This window comes from Nannobrachium achirus (assembly GCF_963921795.1).
Source record: "Nannobrachium achirus genome assembly, chromosome: 11".
NCBI classification, from domain to species: Eukaryota; Metazoa; Chordata; class Actinopteri; order Myctophiformes; family Myctophidae; genus Nannobrachium; species Nannobrachium achirus.
This window is the reverse complement of record NC_137820.1, coordinates 27,889,453-27,910,653: the sequence shown is the minus strand read 5'-3', so window position 1 is coordinate 27,910,653 and position 21,201 is coordinate 27,889,453. Positions and strand designations below refer to the sequence as shown.

At 43.7% G+C, this 21,201-nt stretch overlaps 1 protein-coding gene across 1 annotated transcript in view; it reads right to left on the bottom strand.

The window, feature by feature from the left end:
• brsk2a (BR serine/threonine kinase 2a) overlaps nt 1-21,201 on the bottom strand; it is a gene marked incomplete at both ends in the record, with an annotated part of 440,510 nt that overhangs the window by 64,521 nt on the left and 354,788 nt on the right. Inside the window, 3 exons of the mRNA XM_080736976.1 lie at nt 7,877-8,023; nt 12,059-12,127; nt 12,266-12,299. Of these exons, the coding sequence (XP_080593102.1) occupies nt 7,877-8,023; nt 12,059-12,127; nt 12,266-12,299 (250 nt within the window). The remainder of the gene's footprint in view (nt 1-7,876; nt 8,024-12,058; nt 12,128-12,265; nt 12,300-21,201) is intronic.

Sequence of the window (21,201 nt, the reverse complement as noted above, 5' to 3'; positions counted from 1 at the left end):
ATACTAACTATTGAACTGCATACAGAGAAGAATCTTATCTCAGTCACACACAGACACTAGGCCTGCACCAATGCCAAGCCACCTGGTCTAAAGGCTAATTCATACATTGTGTCAGAGGGTTTGATGTCGCTCGATGAAGGTGACAGATTTTTCACTGAAAAGACACGTTGTGTTATTCAACAGAGCACAGATTAGATATACAGGGACTCTATCTTTGTCGTTCTCATTCAATTCATCTCTTAACCCCCCTTTCTTTCTCTCTCTCTCTACTCTCGAGTCTACATTTCTCTCAGGTTTTGCCGTGTGTTGCCATCTGCCAAGTGTCTTATTCATATACCGCTGCCCTGATCCTTGTTCCACTTGAGAGAGAGAGAGAGAGAGAGAGAGAGAGAGAGAGAGATCCTCACTGTCGGGCAGAAACCTCTCATCTCCATTCTAAAACTTCGTAGCGCAAATGTTATAAAAAGCAAAATACTTGTTTGCACATTATTTGTGCGAACGAGTAGTATTTTACTTATTGACATCAAAATATAACTTACTCAAGTTAACCCATACAGTGCCCCGGGCCACAAGGTGCCGCTAGAGTGCCAGAAATATCTGTATAGGCCTTCGCTCTAGCTTCCGTCAACACTGCCCGTAGTGCCTTGTGATTTCACTCCAGCCACTGTATGACGAGAGGAGGAAGTTAGCTAACACTTAGCCATTAGCTTCTTTATTTTTTAGAAGCCCGATCTGAAGCTATTTCAGTCGCAAAAAAACTTTGTCTTTGGTCTGGGAACACAATTCAGAGAAAATGCTCACTAAAGATGTGACTTTGTATTGGATTCGGCGGCGCGATGCGGCGGCGTTGCCCGATTACGGGCCGTGGATGGCCGAGTCTCGGCCCCGGCCATGGATGGAAATTTAGACCGGGGCTTCGTTGAGGCCTCCGATTAATTAATTCATTTTATTAAATATCCCGGACTAGATCGGGATAGGCACCCCGGAATACGTTGCGCCGCCGACAGTATAGATTGAGTTTTTTTGGGGGGGCTCTAAACTTTATTTTAAACCATTTTCAATGGAATAAATCGTCGGACCATCTAGCATCACTCGTTGGAAAGCGTAGGACGACCCAGGACCACCCACATCTCTACAAGCAGCTCAGGGTAAGTAAAATTGCAAAAAAAATATTGTATTGGATTGAAATAAAGCCAAACTTGTTCGGGATAGGCACAAGAAGGGTTAAGTCAGGTTAGGATATTTCATCAGTTTGAAATAAATATGCTCTAAATGCAAGGCACTAAATGCAACTCTTTCATGTTCAAAAGGAGAGTTATCATTCATTCATAGCCTCATGTGCTATGTATTGTTGTCGCTTCAAGGTGTTCCAAGCAACACGCAGCAAGCGGGTAAAGGGTGTTACTTTAGATTTAGGAGTTAGGGATTTAGGAGGTACTGAAGCCCAAAACCTTTGTTGAGAACTACTGGATTATGGTATTGATAAAAAACACTCTGCCTGCCAGATCAAAGACCACGGGTGACCTCTACTGTCCCTGTGTTATTGAAGTCCTGGAGGCAGTGGTGGAAAGTACATTTACTTGAGTACTGCACTTAAGCACAATTTTGGGACTGAGTTACCAGGGCCCAAGGTGGAGAGGCCTTAAAATACTTTAGCTTTTGAAGAATAGCAGATCTAAAAGCTCACAGCTTGCGAGCTTGTAGATCAGCTATTTCTTCATCGTAAAAATGTGTGCAAATCTTTGAATATATGTATTTTTTAAGCGAACATTTGTAACTAAAATTTTGCTTCTGGGGGGTCCCTGGAACTAAATGTTTTGAGATGGGGGTCCGTGGCCAAATACATATCATTTTGGGGGTCCTTCATATGAAAAGGTTTGAGCACCACTGACATAGAAACGTAGGTTTTTCAAAAAAACCTTTGAAGGATTTGAGATATTCAAAGACTTACACAAATTGTCACCTTTTAAAGAAAATAGCGCAGATCTACAAGCTCACAGCACGGCACTCGGTGTCGCACTGTGAGCTTGTATATCTGCTGTTTTTCAATAGTTAATGTACCCAGGGCCCAGAATTTGGTGCGACACCCCTGATAATAACCACACTGGATCCATTGGAACACAGGGCACTTTTTCCTCCATTTTCTGAAAAGTTACGGTTTTTGACATACAAGGTTTACACCCAAAAGCCACGATGTGTGTGTGCGTGTGTGTGTGTGTGCATGCGTGCGTGCGTGCGTGCGTGTGAAGCATATCGTCGTTGTCGGGTGGAAACCTTGTATGTCCAAAACCGTTCGTTTTGTATTTATCATCAATAAAATGTACTAAACTAGTGAAAACAGCAGATCTACAAGCACACAACGCCTCGCATCGCGAGGCGTTGTGTGCTTGTAGATCGGCTGTTTTCACTAGTTTTGTGCGACGGTCTTGTATGATGAAGCAGGGCAAAAGACGTACACATTTGAAACTTGGAGATACAAGGTTTCTGCCCAACAGTGTACAATATGGCAGTCCATCAGAGCGGGCGGAGCCCTCAGGGAGGGCAGGGCGGTGGGGACCTGCTGTGAGGACTGTTACTGGGTGACATGATGGCTGTCAGCCCTCAACGTCCTTCACTGACACACCCTCTGCTCTGTCCCTCTGCACACACAGCTCTTAAATGGTCCTTTAAAACAGGGCTTTTCAAAGTGGGTGACGGGGCACCCTGGGGTGCCGTGAAGCCTGTCCAGGCCAGGGGTGCCGCGAGATAATTTGATAATATTTGGAATGGATATGCAGCTCGGCAAATAAAGGTGAATTGATCCCAGAGCATGACGGAGGATAATTTCATGATAAATTAAAATCTCCATGATACTTATTATTGTGAGTGTTTTTTATCGCGATAAACGATAATGACGATTATCGTCCCATCCCTACAACCCAACGAAGAGAAGACAGACGGACAGATGGACCGATATTTCTCTATTGTATAGTAGGTCATCATATCCCATATCTCCATATTTTAACTTTTTGTGGGTTTTTATTTTCCGTAGATTAACGCATTGCTTGATCATACTACCGTACCGCGTCACAAAAAAATCATCAAAGGTAGTCGATCTACAAGCTGGAAACATGATATGAGGCGACCAGGGGATGTCAATTGGGTATGGTATGCAGCTGCCATACCCTGGGTCCAGGGGGGAGAATAAAAGTCACTTTTAAATATAAATCCATGAATGTCTCTTTGTCTATCTGTGCTGGTTATTATGTTGTTAAATGACATTAAAATAACTACAAATGCAAAATGTAACAAAATGGTCACTTCAACAAGGTATTATAATGATAGTATCCACACTTTTATTCTCCCCATCTTGACAGAATGGTATAGTCCCAGGTTCCGCAGGTCAGCTGCACAGGTGCAATTCCTTATTGTTAATTGTGGCACGTTTACTAACATGACAAGTTTAGCTGCACTTGAACAACTGTTCCAGGCTGCCATATCCAGCCCAAGAAAACGTAGAAACGAGGGGGAAATAGAATGTACTTCTTAAAATAAATGTATCATGCCTGTTGCTAAGGTATGGCAACATGACTGGTGTCTTGCACGCGCGCAAAGGCGCGTGGAAGACACCAGTCATGTTGCCATACCTTAGCTTTTTCTGAACTGACGCCACTGGAGGCGACGGCAGGCAGGCACACGGACAGACATTCTCTGTGCTAGCTGTCCTCAGGAGGGTGTCATTACTATCTATCTCCACCCCGGTATGATGAACTGCTCTTTAATATAATAAGCCAGCCAATCCTCTTCATTAGTCAGGGATCAGCAGGACTCAGACCTTCCTGTCTGGCTGTTCATTTGAACGCTGACAGTCAGAGACCCGGGGGCTTCCTTCGCCCAATAGCCATTCAGCGACCCTAACGCTAAGACAGCGAATGAAAGAGGGTTTTACTGGACTAAGCCCCCCCTAAGCTCTGCTACGTGCCGTCCCACCTGCACAAGGGAAAAACACGGCACTGCTGTAACGTGTGTGTGTGTGTGTGTGTGTGCGTGTGTGTGTGTGTGTGTGTGTGTGTGCGTGCGTGCGTGCATGCGTGCGTGAGAGAAATGGTCATTTTATGGTTCCAAAGATTGTTCAATTTAGGCATGATTTATACTTAGTTGTGCGATAATGTCGCACACCCCAAAAAATAGCCGATCTAGCCGTGCGTGTGTATATGTAATCTATCTGAGACACGGTGACAAGGGGCATTAGGTTGTGTAGCTAGGCACATAACAGCCAATAATTAGTGTGTCTAATTGCGTATCATCAGACATGAAAATACCGGTATTGGTTCAATTAACTAGATTCTGAACAAATTCCTCTCACAACAGCGGTTCACTGTGATGGATTCTGACGCGGCGCGCGCTCGCCGTGCACGCACAGCGGCTGTTCCGCTCAGCCTGCACTGACTGCACCGTCGAGGCCATTAGACAATCTGCTAGAGGTCACAATTTAACACCCTTCAGCTCCACGTCCCCATCCGACTACGACTACTACACCATCACAGCTGAAGACAAGCGGAGACATGAGGTGTGAGGGACGGAGGACATAAGAGACAGTGTGAGAGAGCGTGGGGAGAGACAACGTGTGTGGAGTTAGTCATCAAGAGCCGAGAAGCACATCTGGCTAAACAAACTGACTAACTGCTACTTGCCGTCATCAGAGGGAAAACATACAAACGCTGTTGTAACGAGCAAACGTGTGTGTGCGTGAGTGTGTGTTATATTACGAAAAAACACGAAAACTTTAGAATATGGAGGTTTTTGCCAGACAACAACGACATATGGCAATGTAAAACATATTTTATCATGTCAATAAAGCCATTTGAATTGGATTGGATTGGACTGGATTGGATTGAGAGCGAGAGCAAGCGAGAGCAAGAGAGAGCGAGTGAGAGAGAGAGAGAGAGAGAGGGAGAGAGAGAGAGAGAGAGAGAGAAAGAGAGAGAGAGTGACCTCTATGTTTAGTACAGTGCTGGAGGCTGGAGGATGTAGAGTGAGTAAACAGAGGACTGAAAGTCCCCCAGGATGCCGTGGGGTTCAAGGCGTTCATTTAACACATGCAGTAAAAAGCCAGTGATGATGCACAGTAACAACAACGACAAAAAAACATTCATGGCTATATGATCCGTCTCAGGCTCTGTCCTCCTTCTCTCGTCCTCTTCTTTTATCGGAGGTCTTTGGAGAAGCAGCAGCAGGTCCATACCGGCCACGCAGCAGGTGATGGATGGCCGTGGCGCCGAAAGAAGTGGGACATTTGCGTACACGGACTGCACGCTCAAGGACAGTGTCACCGCCCGGATCACAACACAACACAACACAACACATACACACACACACACAGGGGCGTCACACCAAATTCTGGACCCTGGGTACAAGGATTCACTACGGGGCCCCCATGAATGTTAAGTATTGAAAAATAGCAGATATACGAGCTCACAGCGCGGCACCGAGTGCCGCGCTGCGAGCTTGTAGAACTGCTATTTTTGAAAAATTGTGAAAGTGTGTGCAAGAAACGTATGTTTCCACTTTCCATGTCAGTGGTGCTCATACTTTTTCATGTCAAGGACCCCCAACTTCGAAGATGATATGTATTTGGCCACGGACCCCCATCTCAAAATATTTGCAGAATATAAGCAGAATTTGAGTTACAAATGTTCGCTTAAAAAATACATTATATTCAAAGATTTGCACACATTTTCACGACTTTTCAAAAATAGCAGATCTACAAGCTCGCAGTGCCGCACTGTGAGCTTGTAGATCTGCTATTTTTCAATAGCTAAAGTTACTAAGGTCCCTCCACCTTGCGCCCTAGTACTCCTCCCCCCCCCACACCTTGTGACGCCCCTGCACACACACACACACTCCTATGCAAATGCACCGACAGACTCTGACCTGGAGACTTGTGTGCGCGTGCGTGCGTCTGTGCGTAGATAACGTGACTGTATCTCCTAGCGCAGACGGGATGCAAATGATCACACGAGAACAAAGGGCGGCAACACGTCGGACTCCACGGACCACTTTCATTATTTACCTCTAGCATCTCTCTCTCTCTCTCTCTCTCTCTCTCTCTCTCTCTCTCTCTCTCTCTCTCTCTCTCTCTGTCTGTTCATTGTTCTTCCTGACCCCGGTTGCCCTCCACACCTCCTGGTTGTTGTCTCTCTTCCCCCATAGCACCTCGGCCAGGAGGTGATCATTCATTCAGCGGCGTGTGGAAAATGGAAGACGACTTGGCATCCAAGCAGAGTAGCGGCGCGTAAAGCACTCAAACAGCGGGACCCCTTGTTGAATTCAGGCCATGTACTAGTGTGGAGGGTGTGTGTGTGTGTGTGTGTGTGTGTGTGTGTGTGTGTGGTGGGGGGGTCTCAAATGGAATCGGGGGGATGATGAGGCACAAACACATTTTGTGAAACGCCGCGGAAAACAAACAGCACAAGGAAAATGTCTGGCTTGGCAACAAACGTGGAGTTGAGATTAGCCGGTTTAGGCCAGTGTGTATCTCTGGCACCACACTCGCTCCTCAGGGCATTATAGCTTCCCCCGGCTTATTGCTCGTTTTGTTGCCGTCGGGAGGAAACCTCGTATGTCCGAATTTCAACTTTGTATGGTTTTTCGGACATAAAATGCCCCACCTCGTCATACAGCACTACAATGTCACACTAAAGTAGCCGCTCTACATTGTAGATTGGCTTTTCTTTTTGGTTGCAATTTTTGACTTTTAAAGGTTTAAGTGAAAGAGGTTAGGTGTGTCTGTGGGTTTCATAAATATCAAACCAATGACTATATTAACATAAGTATTATTAAGAAGAGGTTGTGCCTAAATAACAAATGCATCAGATACATTGGAACACACTGAAAAGTAACTATTTTGGACATACAAGGTTTCCACCCGTCACAGCGATATTTTCCAAAATAATGGAATTCTCTCGTTTACAGCATTATTTTTCTTACAGCTGCAACTACGATCTGTTTGAGTACAGAGGCTGTCAGTTATTAACCACTTAAACCCCTTACTATCCGTATTGTGGGGAAAGCTTACGACGCGTTGTTAGCTTGTCGATTCAGCAAAAGCTTTCCCCAAAAATTATAGACAACTGAAAAGACTAGTACATAGAGCCCTGAGGGAATCTCGGGTAGAGTTCTCAAATTCTGCCTGTACCCGACCTGAACCAACGTTTTTGGGCCGGATCGGGCCTAAAATGTATGCTAATTAGACGGGCCGGCCCAGTTAGTTTCCAGGCCTGTCGAGAACTCTAATCTACAGGTAGGGTCAACCATATAGGGCATACATGGACAACTGGCGGCCCGGGGGCCACATGCTGCCCCCACCTTCACTTAATGCGGCCCGCAGGTACTGGAATACTGGAATACTGATATATTATTGATTTCAGCTGACCTGCTTTAATTCCATCAGTCTATATTAGTAGCTTAATGCCTAGCATAGTAGTATTAAAATGTATTTTTTATGTCCAATGTATTTGTATTTAGGTTCATAAAGTTAACATGAGTATATAACTAAATGCGTTTGAAATTGAATCAAAATGTTACATTTCAGGATTCCAATTAAAAAATAACAAAAAAATAATTCAAGATTCCAATTCAAAAGAAGCAAAAATAGCAGATCTACAAGCTCAAAACGCATCGCAGTGTATGAGTTACTAGAATGACAAAGTAGGAAGTAGCAATATACAATGTGGCCCTCTGGAGTGAAGGTGGAAATATAGTGGCCCTCGCCATCATCAAAGTTGCCCACCCCTGATATAGGGTTTAAGTGGTTAAAGCTAAATGTGTGTGTGTGTGTGTGTGTGTGTGTGTGGGGGGGGGAGGGGGTCATGGTGCGGGTCATGGGTGAACCCACCGTTAGGCGCTTGGTGGCGTCCACTTCGATCATGCCGCGCAGCAGGTTCTGGCAGTCGGGGGGGATGAAGTGAGGCATGTGGAACACTCCCAGCTTCACCTTCTCCAGCAGGTTCCGCAGGTTGTCATCGTCAAATGGTAGAGCGCCCTGCAGAGGGAGAGGGAGAGAGAGGGAGAGGGAGAGAGAGGGAGAGAGAGAGGGAGAGAGAGGGAGAGGGAGAGGGAGAGGGAGAGAGAGAGAGAGAGAGAGAGATAGAGGGAGAGGGGGAGAGAGGGAGAGGGAGAGGGAGAGGGAGAGAGGGGAGGGGAGAGGGGAGAGGGGAGAGGGGAGAGGGGAGGCAAAGGAAGCACAAGCGAGGATAAAAGTGATGCAATTCTCATCCGGAACGAACGAGGCATCAAGATGTATGAATGAGTCATCAGCTATACTGTATGTTCGTATACCGTCGTTGTCGGGTGAAAACCTTGTATGTCCAAAACCGTTAGTTTTGCATTTATCATTTAAAAATGATTCAAACTAGTGAAAACAGCCGATCTACAAGCACACAACGCCTCGCACCGCGAGGCGTTGTGTGCTTGTAGATCTACTGTTTTCACTACTTTTTGTGACGGCCTTGTATGATGAAGCAGGGCTTTACTTTGCGAAAGAACGTACACATTTGAAACTTGGAGATACAAGGTTTCCACCCGACAACAACGATATGCAAAAAATAAATAATGGTTTATTGGTCATGCCCCCTGTGTGTAAAGACCTTAAGGCAGAGAGATGATATAGGCACGCGTGGAGCGGTGTTGCATCAGATGAGTGTTGCAGCTTTCAACCAATGAAAACAATAAGGTGAGTAAGGAATGAGGTCATGTACAGTAACAGGCCTTTCTGAATGCGTCATCGCCTACCGCATAACGACTGTGATCTCCTTCTCTCGTTACAACACCCAAATTAGAGCACTTCAGACAATCACAAAATGAGAAAATGGCTAAACAAAGTTAATCAAAGGTTTTATGGTCATCATGATTCAACAGGATCCTGGCTGGCTTGATTCTCGGCTTAAAATGATATAAATATTTATTGTAAATCTCTATGGGAAAAAAGCCCACTGCTATGCCCTATAGCTTCGACTCAGTGAATCACAAAGTGGGGTTCTTGAGCAAAATGAGTTAGCGTAGCATCATTTTAACCACTTTAAGCAGTGAGCTTGTCGATCTGCTATTTTCAGAAAAACATCATTAAAGAAATGTGGAATATTTCTAAAACATTTGAACACAAATCATCCAGACCAGCACAGCCAAATACATATCATCACTGTCGGGCAGAAACCTTGTATCTCCAAGTTTCAAATTTGTATGTTTTTTCACAAAGCAAAGCCCTGCGTCATCATACAAGGCCGTAGCACAAAGGTAGTGAAAACAGCAGATCTACAAGCACACAACGCCTCGCGGCGCGAGGCGTTGTGTGCTTGTAGATCGGCTGTTTTCACTAGTTCAGATCATTTTTTAAATGATAAAACGAACGGTTTTGGACATTTGGACGTTTTCACACCGACAACGACGATATTGATTTGGGGGGCCTTGACATGAGAACGTTTGAGAAGCCCACTGCTCTAAATAAACAATAAACGGTGAGTAAAGCGTTCCTAATAACCAGCCGGCTCACTCTCTCGTTTCTCTTCAAAGCGCTCACACATCACAGTCATTCATCAGAGAACCGAGCTGACACCGCACAGATGTGGCCGTTTGACAAAATGGCAGCTTCCACCCCACGACGGGAGAGGGGGAGAGAGAGGAAGACAAAGTGAGAACGAGAGACTGTAGCGAGACAAGACGGAGAGACTCACGAGAGACGCTGAAAACAAAAGGCTGACGGTAAAGAAGAGCAGGGGAAGAGAAGAGGGGGCGAGCCGGTGTAACAGATGATCTGAGGGCAGTCTAACTGCTGGGGAGTGTGTGTGTCTCTCACCATCAGACAAATGATCCTCTCATCTCATCTCCCAGCGAGACACTTGTGGAAGACTTTTTTTTTCTTTCTTTTTTTTAACACCACAATGTAGAACTGCTCTATGTGGAAGCCAAGTTTGATCATGTGTTTGTTTCACCAATAACCGCTTTATTTTGTGATTTGGTATGTATATTGATGGATATTATTTAGGCCTAACCTATAGAATAGGGCTAAATCAGAAATTAGTCTACAAAACAAATATGTTGCTACATACTGTACATGTACTGTAAGCCCCTCCCAAACAGCAAAATGTGTTCCCGGCCTGAATGGGTTAAATAGGTTAAGTTAAATGCCAAAAAATCATATTCATTGCCATGTTTAATTCATGGTGATGTGAGCTAGGTTCAAAACAATGCTGTTTGTAGCTTTAAAGACGCAGTGAAATGGCTATTTTGGGTACTATATTTTGAAGTTTCAGTCTGAAAAGGAAGCCCAGCACGTTTCTGTTCACAGGAAGTAATTAAGAATGGCCTATTTAGGGACCTTTGATATAAAAATACACAAAAAGTGTTTATTTTCAATTTTTTGGCATCTAGTGTTAGGAATGCCCATATGATTACCACGGATAAGCTCTAAAAGTGTGAAAAAAGTATTTTTCATTTCATTGGGTCTTTAAGAGGGATTAGGCTGTGTAACTGAGAATTTAATAACAAATACAAATGTAATAAACACCTGGCAGTAGTGTAAAGTAACATTACACCAGTAAGACTCCCTAATCGGGAGATAAGCGACTGTCAGGTCGCATACACAAACTTTAGTAGGCAATGGTAGGCACTGAATTAAGCAGCACTCACACAAGACCACACTATTGTATTCCTTCAAACAGGGAGAGAGAGAGTGAGAGAAACCAAAAATAAACCGACAATGTAAAAACAAACACGCAGCAAGGCCTGTGGCCAAAAGCCATCCTATCATGAGCACTGGTATTTATTTTAGGCTATGTATAGTTTGTGTTTGGCTGTATGAATTATGCATGGAGCAGGAGTGTGTATAGGAACTGGCATATAACAGCTGTTGATGAAACTCGAGGCTTCAGGACAGGATGCAGCTAGAGAATGAACCTGATTATGAATACAGTGGTTTGGGGGTTTTGTGGACGGCCGGTCTGGGCCTTAATGAATAGGAAGATGCTCCAGTTATCAGAGCCTGTAGTGTGCAAGCAAAGCACATACGGTTTAAGCTTCAGGGTGCTTCGGGGGGCTTTTGTAACCCTTTTAAAATCCCATGTGCTGGACAGATGATCACGTTAAAACATTAAAATATAATTTGAGTTGAGTGGATACTGGGTCATGCTTCAATAGTTAATTTATTGAATATGGGAGCATGTTCAAACTCGTACTTTAAAGCTTGTAGATCGGCAGTGAACCTTCCCCCCAGACTAGGGATGCTGGGGTTCAAGTGGTTAAACGTCCAAAGTATAAAGTTATTTTCAGTCAGAACATTTGTATAAATCTTATGAATATACAGTATATCTTTAAAGCAATTTTCATAAACTCAAATCTTTGCTTCTGGAGGTCCCTGGCACATCAATTGTGCAATTAACACTTATGCTGCCGTTGACATGTCAGCTCGTCAATGAAAGGGTTAATACCATGACGCCGTTGACGTGTCAGCTCGTCACACTTACTGTAAATACAGTAACACTGTTATGTTATGACTTACTGCACGTCTTGGCTGTCCATTCTACATCGGCGATGTCCGTGATTTGTTTACAACGCACGCTGGGCGTGCAAGTGAAGTGAAGCTCCTCCATTAGAAATCCATTGATCTTCCCATGAAGAGACTTCATTTACTTGAAAAAAATAATTTTGATCCCAAGGCTGGCATGTTTACAGCTCAATCTGCACTCGGATGGCGGCCGCCATGACACCTTCATGTCAACACACTCATGTGACTAGATGGGCTAAACGCCGCTCAAAATAAGAGCGGCAGCCTATGGAGGAAGTGGCACGGCAGAAAGGAAGATTCATCCCTTCAAAGTAAGGGGCAGCAAAAGTGTTAAGACACGATAAAGTTTGAGAAGCACTGCGACATGGCAGCAGACCTTCAAACTGTGTAGTGAATTCAGTATACAGCAGTTTTTTGGGAGGCAATCTTCTCTGAGAGGACTTGACTGCAGACGCCGTGAGTCAGTCTCATTTCAGCGGCCGGCCAGTAGGTATAAACAATGCTTGGACAGACACTTACCACCAATAGGGCGAAGAGAATGACCCCACAGCTCCACACGTCCGCTTTCCTCCCGTCGTATTTCTCGCCCTGCGGGGGCGAGAGAAAGAGAGAGAGAGAGAGAGAGATGAGGGCGAGGTTCTAGGTTCAAAGGGGACCAAGGGATAACATTTCGAAAGTAAAAAAAGATAAAGTTATAAACAATAAAATTAGTGTAGACACACTCACCCGTATGACTTCCGGACAAGCGTAGTGTGGAGATCTGGTGGGGGAGGAGGGGCAGACACAGAAGAGAATTATTATATTCACATTCTAGTTCGATTTGTAAAAAAAGAAAATATAGGCTACTATAGATCTCAATGCGTCATAGCAGGATCTGTAACGTGTGACTCTTGTGATCTTGTTGCCTTTTTCGCCGCCTAAAATAGGTATCCCAGGGTTACATTAGTGTCGCTAACATACATCTTGTAATTTCATTTGTGATGTTGTCGTAACATCAACATCAAACATACCGGACAGTCTTTCCTAAAGAAGAAATGCTCAGTCTAGTCAGTCTGACGAGGAGCAGCTGGATAAAACATATTCCCACGGGTAATGAAAATGAATCACCAGACGGGGGTTAAAAGCATATCGTCACTGTCGGGCAGAAACCTTGTAGAGTATCTCCAAGTTTCAAATGTGTACGTTTTTTCACAAAGTAAAGCCCTGCTTGCTTCATCATGCAAGGCCGTTGCACAAAGGTAGCGAAAACAGCAGATCTACAAGCACACAACGCCTCGTGTTTGTTTTTAAATGATAATTTTAAAACGACGATATGCATTGATACACCTGCCCTTCATTGGTGCTCACACTTTCACAGCCTCCACTGTATTGGAAAACAGGCAGCGGTCTTACCGTCGCTGTCGGGCAGAAACCTCTCATCTCCATATTCAAACTTTTTGTGTTTCTCCTTAAATTAATGCCCTACTTGATCATAACACACAGCGTCACACAAAAGCATCAAAGTAGCAGATCTACAAGCTCGAAACACGGCGAGAATCTGCTACTTTTGCTTTTTTTCAATTTGAATCCTGAAAAGTAACGGTTTGGGCCATATGAGGTTTCCACCCGACAGAGACGAAATATATAATGTAATGCTGGCAGAGCAGATAGCAACATGTCAGGACTGCCATTAAACAGGCCCAGAGAAACGTCCGACCGCATTAAAACTCAACCGAGCAGCGGGGAGAGAACGGAACAATGTTTGGGTGTTCTTCGGTGTGCAACACTGGTCAGGATGTGCTCCGCTGCGTTTTGACGTCCCGAGGGGGAGTCGGTCTGGGCGTCCTCTTGCCCGCGTCACGCTCAAGGGCGCCGTCTCAAAACTAGCGCCCGCAAACAGGCCCCATTAATCTTTATACCTTTATGCCACCCGGATGGACTCGCAGTAAAAGCCACTGGCTAGACTGACACATCGATACGGAGTACTGTATGAAGGTTGTTTATAGCCGCTCGCGGTGGCTCGCTCTTCTCTACATAAACGTGGTGGCACCGTTCCAATGTTTTGACACGGCCATCTTGCCAAACTGCCTCCTCTCTTGAAGCGATAACAGCTTCATAGCTGCTTTATGACGGGGCAAAGTTGGCCGAGTTATGGGACGGCCGGCTGTTTTTAAAAGCGCAATCGAGCTCTCTGTCAACAGACGATCTTGGCCGTCTAGCAAAAAACTTTAGCATGAAAAATGAGGAATGTGAATAATCGGGGCGTGGGGGTCATTTAGTATCAGATATACACGTTAGACACACAGGCCAGCTGCCCTGAGTGAAATAAGGCATCATGACCCAAGCAACTCTGGCATGCATGTGTGTGTGTGGGCACAGTACACGCACGCACGCACGCACGCACGCACGCACGCACGCACGCACAATAAGGGTGTTTGGTTTGTACGGTAGTTGAGTCCTTCGATTAGTATGCTATAAAATGTATGGATATAAAATTGATAAAAGACACAAATGGATGCAAGAATTCTACCAAGATAAATTGTCACTATCTCAATGTCTTACAATGTGTACGATATTGTCTTTGTCGGGTGGAAACCTCATTTTGTTCAAAACTGTTACTTTTCAGGATTCAAATTCAAAAATAGCAAAAGTAGCAGATCTACAAGCTCAAAACACGCCACGTTTCCAGCTTGCAGATCTGCTACTTTTGATGCTTTTGTGTGACGCCGCAGTTTGATCACGTAGGGCGTTAATTTACGAAAAAAACACAAAAGGTTTGAACATGAAGATAAGAGGTTTTGGCTCGACAGCGACGATATTCTAAGCGGAATCCCGTCTTTCCCCCCACATAACCTTTCAGCGTGGTGATGACGTCCCCCCCCCCAGCTTGCCCCCACTCGGTCCATTCTAATGGCAGGATACCTGCTTCTAATGAGAGCCTATGTGAGGTGTGTAAACAACAACAGAGCCTATTAGTCTGCTGTGTACTCATGAATAGCGGCCCTGGCGGAACCCCGGCGCTCCGTGTTGCTTCAGCAGGCTGTCATGATGATGACGGGCAGGTCAGGGTGGGGCGGATAGCGCACGGAACGCCGCTGTAAGTAACCTCATCAGTGGTGCAAGTTCAAACTGGAGCCTATGCAAATAACAGCCTTCCTTATTGTAGCCAGGTGTCATTGAGCTTTATGCAGATGAGCAGGAGAACAAAAAAACAACCTAATGAGCTGTAGTGGAAGAAGTACTCAGATTTTTTCATTTTCTTTGTTTTTTTCTGAAATAAAAGCAGCAATACTCTAAGTCTAAAGCACAGGTTTTCAAAGTGGGTGACGGGGCACCCTGGGGTGCCGTGACGGCAGTCCAGGGGTGCTGCAAGATAATTTTATATTTTTGGGAATTTATTTGGACACAATATGTAGTATCATTTTAAACTTGAACTTGAACTAAAACATTATTTTCAGTCAGTTCTAGCTAGGGATGGGTACCGAATTTCGGTACCGGGACAGAACCGATAAGGACATGACCTGGGTACCCAAAAAATATATTTAATTTCGGTACTGCTCATCGGTTCCACCAGTGAGCAGTACCGAAAATAAAAAGATGTGCTATCCGTAAAAAAAAGGCTTCATAATGAATAATGAAGTGAAACGAAATGTCAATTCAGGCTGAGTGTCAGGCTACACACCCCGGTGGTCTATTAGAGTAATGTTAACTCCATAGACACATACAAAACAGAAAACGTACAAAACTATGGCACCACCTCTTTAAGTATAATCTGAGATGTATGTTCCATGTGTAAAGTATCAAAAGTACCTCCAAATAATTGTACTTAAAGGGGAAGACCACCCATTTTCAATATTGAACTATATCATTAAAGGAGCTATAGTCAACTTTTTCTTGAAAAACGGATGCTAAAATAAAAATAATGTTTCGAAAATATTTTATAAAAAAATAAGCTTCAGATATGTGTTTCTACTCAAAAATGACCACAAAAAGCGTAAAATAATGATAAAATAATCATTTTGGCCATTGTCAGACCAAGACTTTGTTTACATTCTAGTCTATAGACTAGGATGTAAACAAAGTGTCGGCCCTACAATGAAAAAGTTGACTATAGCTCCTTTAATATACCTTAGAGGAGTTGTGTGGAAATAAAAAAAAAGTTCCCCCCCTTCTGTGTTGCCTAGAACTGGAGGATTGATTTTGGGGTTTGTATTGTAAAGTACAATGTGTGATGTCATCAAGTTGTACTTTACAATATAAACCCCAAAATCAATCCTCCAGTTCTAGGCAACACAGAAGAGGTTTTTTTTTTTTTTTTCTATTTCCACACAACTCCTCTAGTCTAAGGTATATTAATGACATAGTTCAATATTGAAAATGGGTGGTCTTCCCCTTTAAGTAGAGTACTTGAGTAAATGCACTCAGTGATGTCATTACGTGCGCATCCCGCATCAAAAACTCATTCAAGTCGCCCAGGGACTCATTCATGTCATGGTCCTGGGGTCCCGGGGATGCGCCTCCATTGGAGTCCATGTTAAAATAATTTACCTCGTCGCGGTAAAAGAAAAACATTTTAAAATTCCACAGACACCACCATTGTTCATGGGTGAAAGCATCCTACTTTACCCCACGTTAACACAAATAAAATCCACTTAGAAAGTCTTAAACAGGCGATAGAAACGTCAATGTTTTGATTCCACCGAGGTCCGACGCCATTTTGCACGCCCGAATTCATTAGGGGCACATGTTTTAGTAGTTTTAGTAGTTCCAAGTTCAAACATTAGCCAAATTGTAAAATAAATATAAGAAATAGGCAAACATTTTGAAAATAGCCGATCTACAAGCTCACAGTGCTCGAAAACATTGTATTGAGGACTCATAAAACTTTTCTGGGACCCATTTGAATGACCACCTGTGGGTCCCGGGACCCATTACATTGAAAACCTAGTAACATCACTGGCACTTATGTTTTCTTAACTGATTTAATGCCAGGGGCCACAAGGTGCCGCTAGAGTGCCAGACATTTCTGCATAGACCTTCGCTCTAACTTCCGTCTACACAACAGGCAGCAGTGGCTTGGGATTTCACTGCATTCACTGTTATGAAGGAAGACCGGAGGAAGTTAGCTAACAGTTAGCTATTAGCTTCTTTATTTTTTAGAAGCCCGATCTGAAGCTATTTTAGCCGCAAAAAAACGTTGTCGTTGCACTGGGAACACAGTTCAGAGAAAAAGGTCTCTAAAGATGTGAGTTTGTATTGGAGTGGGCGGCGCGGGGCGGCGGCGTTAACCGATTACGGGCCGATGTAAACAGAATCGCGGCCCGGGGCTTGGATGGACATTTAGACCGGGGCTTCGTTGAGGCCTCCGATTAATTAATTCATTTTATTAAATATCCCGGACTAGATCGGGATAGGCACCCCGGAATACGTCGCGCCGCCGACAGTATAGATTGAGTTTTTTTGGGGGGGCTCTAAACTTTATTCTAAACCATTTTCAATGGAATAAATCGTCGGACCATCTAGAATCACTCGTTGGAAAGCGTAGGACGAGCCAGGACCACCCACATCTCTACAAGCAGCTCAGGGTAAGTAAAATAGCAAAAAAAACATTGTATTGGATTGAAAAAAAAGCTGTTAACTCCACCGCTAGTGGTGGCTAATGTGTTGGAGATAAGTGCTCGTTAACCCTGCAAGGCCCGAATTAATTTCTATTGGCCAAAAAAAAGAAATAAAAAAAAATCTTATGGTGTTGTAGGAAAATGTCATGTTTTTTTGTTTTGTTTTTGTAAGGTTTTATAGCCATAATTCATAAATTATAAATCATGCTCTAATTTATATGTTTCACAATAATAACATATGTACATGTTCTAGACATTCTAATGATCACCAAAAAAAATATTACAGGCATTTTACTTATGTTTTTGTGAGGAATAGCTTCAGTGAAAAAGTGAGATGTTGTTGGTCCAGACTCTGGAATGTCAGCCTCTGTGGGGGGTATTTATATGCAAATATCGTGGCCAATGGCATTGTAATACTAAACAATAGAATCCAATTGTGATGTTAATGTGAAAAAAGAACAGGAAAACACATTATTTTTATTTTTTTATTTTTTTTGAATAATATGTTTATTAAATTTTCAAACATACATTATTGTCTAAAAAGCGACAGTGGGCCTTGCAGGGTTAAGCTTGTGTAAAGGCCAGAACACATTATAATAACCTGAATGGATGCTAACTCATTATATTCTAGCAAACATTGGGATCAGATAAATAGAGACTGAATTACACCCAAGTTGGCATTTGGTGAGATTTGAATGCTAATACTGTCAGCGGTCGGTGGGAAACTCCATTATGCTGCTCGACCTTTCCTCTCCCTCCCTGCATCGTGCGTGCACCTTTCCACTCACTCAACCTCTGATTCTTCTACTGCACTGATTCACAGCCTTCTCAATCTCAAAGACCCCCGGTTTGATATGGATTTGAACACGGACCCCCATTTCAATCATGTAAAATGAATGTAACACTGTAAATTAATGTAACTCTGAGAGTGTACAAATGGTCCATTTGGTTCCATTTGGGTGTTGAGAACCTGTGTTTTGAGAACCTGTGTTTTGCTACTATTGAAATAGGACTGGGCAATATGTCCAAGGACGTGCTGGCCATTGGGAAAAGCGGGACAACTCCCGAATGGCCGGTTCATTCCCGGGCCGGTCCAGGGAAAAAAATGTCGGGCAGAAACCTCGTATCTCCAAGTTTCAAATTTGTACATTTTTTCGCAAAGCAAAGCCCTGCTTCATCATACAAGGCCGTCGCACAGAAGTAGTGAAAACAGCATATCTACAAGCACACAACGCCTCGCTGTGTACTTGTAGATCGGCTTTTTTCACTAGTTTAAATCATTTTTAAAATGATAAATACAAAACAAACGGTTTTGGACATACAAGGTTTCCACCTGACAACGACAAAATATAACTCATGTAATTGGTCCACTGGCTTGTCACTTTGTCACAAATCTTTGAATAGCAGCAGCGCTATAGAGAGATCTCTCTCTATAGCGCGCAATGAGGGCCTCTCCAACTCTTTTTTACCGGGCTGAATCAGGGGCCTAGCACGTCCCTGAATATGTCGGTTATATTGATATCATGACCAAGGGGCAAGGATCCAGCTTGTAAATTGAGGCGATAGGAAGAGAGAGTTCATATGAACTTATGTCATAACATATAATCTAGCTATATCTAAAGTAGCTTTGAACGTGGCTTTGAACGTGGCTTTGAACCAGGCACAAACGTCACTCGACCCTGGCACAAACTTCACGCTAAGCCTAGCGAGAACGTCTCACTCTGCCAATCACTCAGGGAGACTGACAGACCTACCAGAGGTCCAACTGAATTATCACTTGGCATTGCACACCTCCCCGGTCATCTGGGACACACAGACCAAGTAATGTACGGTATAATAGATGCCAAAATAATCAAATATCAAATATATTTGGGGTGCCGATAGTGTGTGTAGATATATGTATAATGTTTCACATAAAATTGTCTAAATATATAAAATGTATAATATAATAATCAAATAATATAATTTTCCTTTTCTACAAAATATATTCTTTTTCCTGTTTCTTTTATTTTTTTCAGTTTTTTGAAACCTATAAAGTATGTGGAGGAAAAAAAAAAGATATGCCCCAAAGCAGACATGTTGGAGAATTCCTGCTATTTTATGATGTGTGGAGGGTAACAGCAATAGCACTGCACTGCAGAAAGATGCTGCTGTGCATGGTTTGTGGAGCAGTATTAGGTTGAAAAGACATTTATCTAATATCTATGGATCCGAGGTGCTCAGAGTGCTGAGGCAGTGGAGTAGAAAGGATGTAAATTTAAAAAAAGCTCTACTCTGAAGAGCAGTTATATCAGTGCCATTTCAACATCAGCGTTTACTCTGTTTTACTCAAAGTTCTTCATTGCAAAATCAATAAAAGGGGCTTGTTATGTTGAGTATCAAAGCAAACACACATTCTAGTCGACGGCAGGGTTCGAGTTATGCGGGGGCCAGTGGGAGCTTAGCTCCCATAGTTAAAGTCTGGGACCCCATAGTCAACAACCCCCTTTGGGGTCTCTTTTTTTCTAAGTGTGTTTTTTTTTTTTTTTTTATCGTTTTTTTTTTTTTTTTTTATGTTCCATTGGAAGAATTTATATTATTTATGTTAACTAGATATACTAAATAAACATGTTAGACAGTAAGACTGAACAATGACATCACACCGTTTAATCCTACTATTAATTTTATTATTATAAATCAGGCGCATTTAATGTGGGGTGTGAGTCTTCCTTTACCGTCCGGGTTATAACACACTCGCTGCAATGGTTCCTACCTTTCCCCCAGCTGGATGCAGACCTACCCAGCTGCGTGGTCTCGCCATGGCCTGGGCATAGGCTAAGCTAGGAACCACTGCATCGAGTCTTTGCACTTCTAGCCACGGCCCGGGCGGCAAAGGAAGGCGGACACGCCGGAGAGCAACAAAACAACCAAACAAAACAACGCTGTCTTAGCAAGACCATACCCGAGGGAAGTAGGGGTGCTGGGGGTGCGGCCGCACCCCCTCCCCCACGTCCCACCGCACCCCCTAAAGGGGGGTTGGGGGGAAAATATTGCCGATCGGCAAGTAGAGGCTCTGACATCAGTGGCGTGAAGTAGGAGCTATTGGCTACTTCTATTTCCAGTACAATTTCAAAATAAACATGTGTTGATGATCGATTGTATAGACAAAAAAAAAAAAGAAAGGCTCTTGTTTTGAAATGTGCTTCTGGGCACTGTTCAGAGAGGAAATGGCTTTCAAAGGACTTCCCTTTTAACTTGTCTGAACGTCTGTCTCTCCGTGCGTAACTGATGCGTCATGGACTCGGTGGATTATAACAATACGGCCATAAAGGAATATACAGAACACCAAGACAACACAACCTAGGCTATGAAGACATTAAACATCGCCCTCTGCTAGCCCTGGCGTCCTCACTGGTGAGTCGTGGGCTCGTGGCTATAGACTTGTAATGATGAATGAATGCTATGTTATGCTGCTGTGCTGCCTGGCTAGGCTAACGTTTGGGCTAGCTAGTGGCTAATGGCTATGGTGTACCAGAACCATCGCCAATGAAGCCTGGGTTTCCGAGGCTAGCTGTTTCCTAACACTGGGGTCTGGACCGATGTGGCAGACACGTTGTATGGGTCACAACGCACTGAACACAGTGCGAAGCAACTCGTTGTGAGCTTGTACATCTGCTATTTTCACTACTTGTTTGGTACAAGGTAGTAATGTCTCTTGGTTCACGGGCTAAAAAGTTTGGGAACCATCATACTTGCTGTTGTAGACAGGTTCACGGGCTAAGATGTTTGCTTGCTGTTGTAGACAGTGGTGTAAAGTAACTAAGTAGATTAACTGAAAAGCTCTGGGAACTGAATGATTTTATGAAACTGGCACTTGTTGTCTGACTGTTGGTACCAAGAAATCCAGACTATATACCGAAAAGTACCTGATTTAATATGATTTAATATAGGAAAATACTCGTTTTAGCCGACTTTATACCCGAAAAATAGGGCCCCCATAACTATGGGGGCCACCCCCATAACTATGGGGGCCCTATTTTTCGGCGGCGCCTTTGGCGCCGCTAGATGGACCCCATAGCTCTCAGA